This window comes from Pieris rapae, chromosome 16 (genome assembly GCF_905147795.1).
Source record: "Pieris rapae chromosome 16, ilPieRapa1.1, whole genome shotgun sequence".
Taxonomy (NCBI): domain Eukaryota; kingdom Metazoa; phylum Arthropoda; class Insecta; order Lepidoptera; family Pieridae; genus Pieris; species Pieris rapae.
This window is the reverse complement of record NC_059524.1, coordinates 7,310,886-7,317,019: the sequence shown is the minus strand read 5'-3', so window position 1 is coordinate 7,317,019 and position 6,134 is coordinate 7,310,886. Positions and strand designations below refer to the sequence as shown.

Below are 6,134 nucleotides of genomic sequence, written 5' to 3'. Positions count from 1 at the left end.
AATACACAAGACCAATGTTTATAATACTATTCAAAACTTATTTCACAAATGTAATAAGGCGCATTTTATAGAGTTTAATTCCCATGTAATATGTATTGAAACCACTAATATCAAGGTTGAATGTGGGTTAGTATATGTTAAAGGCCACAGTGGTAAGCGGTTCCTTCGTAAGACTGTATGTACCAAAATCTATCTGCGGTGTATAAATTTGTCGCAACCACTGTGCGGTTAACCACATCTCTGCGTGATGCCGCTTTGGAGCTTGTTATGTGAAATTTCTAAAAGTGTCGCACCAGCTTTTTATGTAAATTAACAAATTCTCATTTTTATTATTATTATAAAAATAATAAAAAAAATACAATTTTAATAGAGTTTTATTTCTTTTAGCTTTCTGCCCACTTAACAAAAGAATCTTTATGATGAATGTTAAAGAGTTTTACTAGTGGCATAACTATCAGGAGGCTCACCTGATGGTTAGTGATACAGCCGCCCATGGACACATTCGATGCTAGAAGGATCGCGAGTGCGTTGCCGGCCTTTTAAGAATTTGTACGCTTTTCATGCTCATAAAATAATAAACAAAATTATTTATATACCACTTGAGTACATGTAATATACTAAGAAGTGTGGTCTACCAGTGTTGGGAAAGTGGTCACTGCCGAATAAGATTCGATGATAGCTTTATCTAGCGTCAGATATTTCATTATTTTTTAAGCTCGATTTACAGACAGAGATAAATACGGATATATGGATAGTTTTGCTGTAATCTAGTAATTCGGCAGAAGGCAAAGAACGAATTACAAAACCGAAATTTCATACAGACTAAATTTCAATTCTCAGTCTCTTCTCGCAAAGAAGATCCTCTATAAATAGATTTATTTCCTATAAACAAATAATTATATATATAAGGCACAAGTCAAATTACTAAACTGCTTAACAAGTCTAAAAGTATAAAACACGCAAAGAGTGAAGTCGCTAGAACTCACAATCAAAGTTCAGAACGACGTAAATTTTGTAAAAATAAATGTGATCTTCCACCCGGCCCTTGCAGATCCAAAGTAGCAGCAGCAGCAATACAGTCTTCTTCTGTTTCCGGCAATTCCCCAACACGTGCCATGGCGAAAGCAGTTAAGTCCTCACAACACATCATACCAATGTATCGTCCCTTCATTTTTAGTCGAAGATCCGCGAATTTTATTAAAGGTTCGGGATTTGGACGCGCTGTAATAAAAAGTAACGGCTGTCACAATCAAAGGTATATCAGGGAAAACTCTTTGGAAAAATTTTTGTTCATTAGGGAAGCCTGGTAAGAGTGAAATTGGTTTGTATTTTCGGGAATACGCTAGTCTTTTGAATTTCCACGACTTTTGTTTTCTGTATGTAACTTTTGTTTTGTAAATTGATATTAATCAGTTGAACAGTACAAATTTTCTATAGACTGTATTTGAATCTCGATTTAATTAAATTAATATTTGTACAACTATTCTATAGTACTTATTATTACATTGGATTTATCGACATATTATATCGTATGTGATTTCCTGTTTCCACGGCAGAGAAGACGCATGTTAAAAGCGGCTTATGTTTAGTTAGTAATTACTTGGTTATTCATGTATATAATGTTTTATAGTACATTATATATAACATTGTGCATTATGATTAGGTAATATGCTTGCGAGCAGTATGATAAAGGTAATAATAAATAATATGGAAAAAGTTTAAAGCTTATATATCAAAATACTATTGGTTTTAAGATTCGGCAGATAAAAAGAGACAGAGACAGACAAAGGCACAATAACAAAAAAAAACACAGACGACACTATCGTATGAACCTGTCCCGCATAGGATTTAGTGTCGTTAGCGTTGCTTCTAATGCCAGTGGTCTATTTTTTATGCATATTTGCTCGTCGATTTCATGAAACAAAATGACTTGATGCATAAACGTACTAAAAACTAATTATCGAATATATTGTTCTTTAACTTATAAACGATTTTCAATTAATTAAACTTGAAGTGTGTTTTCAAATCACTACCACAATCAAGATATAGACAAGGCATATAATCTGTGATCCCGCGAAAAATAGGTCACGCACAGGTACTTTCGAGTAGGGCAACGCGTGACAGAAGCCAGAGGAAAATGTTAGAAGAGGCTTATGCCATGAGCGACGCTATACTATTTAGGTAGGATTCGAATCAATATAAGACGACGCATCAAGTAAGTTTGAATATCATCTGTATAAATTATGTTAATCACAATAGCGTTACAGCCCGTGTGAATCTGATTGTGATATTCATTGATTTTCTTTCTTTATTTATTTTATTTATTCCACTACATTATTCTATCTTAACAGTTACTACTAATTCGATAGAACTCCAAAATAATACCTACACCAATTAAAATTAAAGGTATATGCCTAAATCTTATAACTATCAATATAGCAAGCAACTCTTGTAAACTTAGCCAGTGTACAAACAAATAGGTCTACCTCAATAGAATTTTTGTTGACTGTCTGTATTGCTCGCGTGAGTGGCCAGCTGTTGGAATGTGCGCGCGGTACATCCAAAAGTTTAGACGCCTCAGGTTTCTACTTGGTACCCGTAGACCCAGTCTCTCCATTATATCCGGATTATGCACCCGACCCGTAAGTATCTTAAATAAATACACTGACACAGCTAGCTCTCTTCTATAGGTGACCCACGTCAAAAACATTCCGTTCGTAAGCACAGTCGGAGTTCACACATACGACTTCGAGGTCAACGTACTCCCTTAACACTATAAAATACCGTAACTAAAAAATTATAAAATAATTTGCCATTAATTAGGGAGGACATTATGTGAAAACGACAAATTCTTATCACAATTAATGGTATGGAGGCTGCAAATGACCGACCCCTGTTATGTTCATTAGCAGACATCAAGAGAAAAAAAAACCACTTAAAAAGCTTCAGTTTATTTTATGAGTGAAGTCGTGGAAGTTAGGAGCGGAAATGGCGTCGGCGAATGCTACGTACCTTTATTGCAGTGTTCTCCGTTGATGAGTGTTCATAAGAATTGATCGATGGAAAACTTTTGAAATGATAGCTTTTATTACGTAATTAGTATTACCTGGAGTTTGACTAGATATATACCTAGGTAACATTGAAAATGTTTAGATAATGAAAAACGCCGTAATGTAGAAAGTTGTATACTTTTATTGTTTTTCGAAGTAATCTTCGTTACTCTCTCTACACATCGTCGCATTCGATGGAACCACTGAGAAAAGCAGAGGGGCCCATTCATTAAAGCATATCACTACATTTTTTCTTTTTAAAGGTACTCTATCGACTGTATACTGAAGTATTTCCGAACCAATTCCAAGGACCCTATTCTTCAAGAAAAGAGCGTACAAATTCTTAAAAGGCCGGCAACGTACTCGCGAGCCCTCCAGCATCGAGAGTGTCCATGGGCGGTGGTATCCCTTAACATCGGGTGAGCGTCCTGCCCGTTTGCAGGAGTTGTATAAAAAAAAATCGACGTTTCTGTCAAAAAGTATTTACAGTGTCACAAATGGAGAAAGATGGGTGCTTTAGTAAAATTTTACAATTTTTGTATTTTAGTATTAGTATTTTTACGATATACCATTTATTCAATGCATAGTTTTGCAAAATAAAGTTACAATAATAATTAAAAAACAAAAACCACACACCTTTCTTTCGTTGTTCCATTTTAACGAGTCCCCGGAATGCCCCCGATGTCCCCGCGTACAATAACATCACTTGAACCCCGGGCCGAGGCTCCATTAGAAACGACGCCTTATGCCACTCTACTGACAGGCTCGGCTCTATGGCTTCCACCACTTCACGAAACTTTCCCAAACTCTAAAACAACATTTATTCAGGTTGATTTAGTTGTCTTTGTTAATTGCCATTACGTTAGATTGTACTCGTAAACTTTATTTCATCCTTATCATCTGAGCCTTATTTGAATTGTATAGAGTTCGTTAATTTTAAAGACAAAAATTTAGAACTTTTGTAAAGAATAAACTTGCATTGACTGGTTATATCGACAGACCAAAAGTTCGTTCACCTTTATAATGTTCTACATTACAGAGTTTTAAAGGCTTTACTGATTTCCAAATTATTTGAAAAATTATTGTCAAACCATTAGGTACATAGTTATAAATACATTACAAAAAATACAATTATAATATAAGTAAATATTTGTGATGCAAACGACAATACGATTGTAATCACAAGTCACTTTGCATATTATTGTCATTACTAACATAATTATGGTCTATCAACAGTAATATTAAAATTCTGTTGCATATGTTGCATATTAAACATATGAGATTGATATTTTTATAATCTGTACGAAGTTTCTTTTTAACAATTTACATATATCTTTGTTTTACGCGTCAGAATTGTTGGTATTTTCATGGTAATAGATAGTCTATAGGGTTCGCTTAGATATTGTACACAGTATTGGCCTAGTGGCTATAGCGTGCGACTCTCATGTCTGAGGTCCTACGTTCGATGCCCGGCTGAACACCAATGGACTTTCTTACTATGTGCGAATTTAACATTCGCTCGAACGGTGCAGGAAAACATCGTAAGGAAATCATGTTGCTTTAGACCTTAAAGTCTACGGCGTGTGTGACACAGGATGCTAATCACCTACTTACCTATTAGATTAACAAATGATCTTAAAACGGAATCAAAAAACTGTTGTAGCGCCACTGATTTTTTTTAACTTTATTTATTGTACTCAAGAATTGCAACATTCTAATAGTGAAATAATTTATGTTCTGTCGATAAAATTAGTCTGGCAATTTTTCTTTTGACTTCTTTCGTTATAATCTTATACTGAAGTACTTATAATGAAATGAAAGAAATTTTGAAAATATTAGTATAACTTTTAAGCGGCAATCATAATATAGGCGTCATTTGTAACTACTGTTATTTGTTTAATAAAGGGCCTATTAATTGGAAAGGAATTGTGTTAATTACTAATAAACACAATTCCACTACGTGCCGGAAGTAATAAGAACTCGTAAGTCTAAGATAAACCCAATAGCGGTACAGCTTGGGAACAGCTTGTTTTATTTTTCAATATTTTGTCACCATCCAGATTTTATCTAACTTCAAATCTTCAATATTTAATTAATTTAATATAATATAATAACTTTGTACGATTGTATAACGTATAAGTTCTTGACTTGACTATGTGACCCCCTCCTGGCGCCAAAGCTGGATCCGACCTTGGATAAACCTTAGGGTATATACACAATAAACCTTTTTAGTTAGTAAGGAGAAAACAATCGCATTCCGTTCGGTGTTGTCTGACCAAAAATAAAATATTTTCCACTTAGAATCCACCACTTCATGGGGATCAAAGGAGGCACCACGTTCGAATTGCTCACAAGTGGTGCTATTGTGAAGGCTTCTGGTCATAACACACTCAAAAAATACGAACACGAAAAACACAGAAAGCCCAACGCGCGACATCTTACTAAAATGTTGTTTACAAACACCGGCTTATATGGCGCATTACAGCAAAGATTCAATACTTCAGACTTGCCATGATTAAATGGAAAATATTTATGTGCGTGATGAAATTTAGGAATATCGGTGGTTCATTAATAAGGATTGTATATATACACTACGATAATGTAGCATTCGTTTCTTACGTAGCTTTTTATTAAAACATTGACAGATTTAAATAATATTTTATAATTTTATGTATAAATATCTTTAGATTTCTAATGGTTTCCTAAGATAATGTGTTTTTTGTGTGCTAAAAGTTGATAAAAAGTACTCATATTATATTAATAATAGTTTCGTCCTTAAAAGTACATATGATTATGAAGCTAACATTGTCATTATTTTAGAAATTAATTTCCAGCCGTCCTAAGCTAGGCTACTTTTTATAAGTAAGATATTAAAGTTTACAGGGAGTTAACTATACAATATTATATTACTTTTGTTTTTAAATGTAAGCCTTATGTTTCATCTAAGAAGTTAATAATTGATCATAAATCACAGCTATAAAAATGTAATCATAACATTATTTTTTAAATTTGGTTGGCAACTATTAAGCTCATTTTATTAAATCTTACTTGGATCAGAAAATTCTATTTTTACCCGGGGAAAAT

The 6,134-nt window shown here is 33.7% G+C and overlaps 1 protein-coding gene across 1 annotated transcript; it reads right to left on the bottom strand.

Annotated features, from left to right (window-relative positions):
- Positions 1 to 925: 925 nt before the first annotated feature.
- LOC110997289 lies at positions 926 to 5,487 on the bottom strand. Its single transcript, XM_045631775.1, has 3 exons — positions 5,275 to 5,487; positions 3,687 to 3,858; positions 926 to 1,221 (listed from the first exon to the last, which is right to left on the bottom strand). Exons 1-3 carry the CDS (start codon positions 5,485 to 5,487, stop codon positions 989 to 991), a joined length of 618 nt encoding a protein of 205 aa, XP_045487731.1. The 3' UTR covers positions 926 to 988.
- Between the last annotated feature and the right edge of the window lie 647 nt (positions 5,488 to 6,134).

Coding starts and splice junctions, on each gene's coding strand:
- LOC110997289 (XM_045631775.1), bottom strand. CDS start 5,487: ATGTCGCGCGTTGGGCTTTCTGTGTTTTTCGTGTTCGTATTTTTTGAG. Junction 3,859..5,274: donor TCTCCTTACTAACTAAAAAG/GTTTATTGTGTA, acceptor ATGTTGTTTTAG/AGTTTGGGAAAGTTTCGTGA. Junction 1,222..3,686: donor AATGGAACAACGAAAGAAAG/GTGTGTGGTTTT, acceptor TTTTTATTACAG/CGCGTCCAAATCCCGAACCT.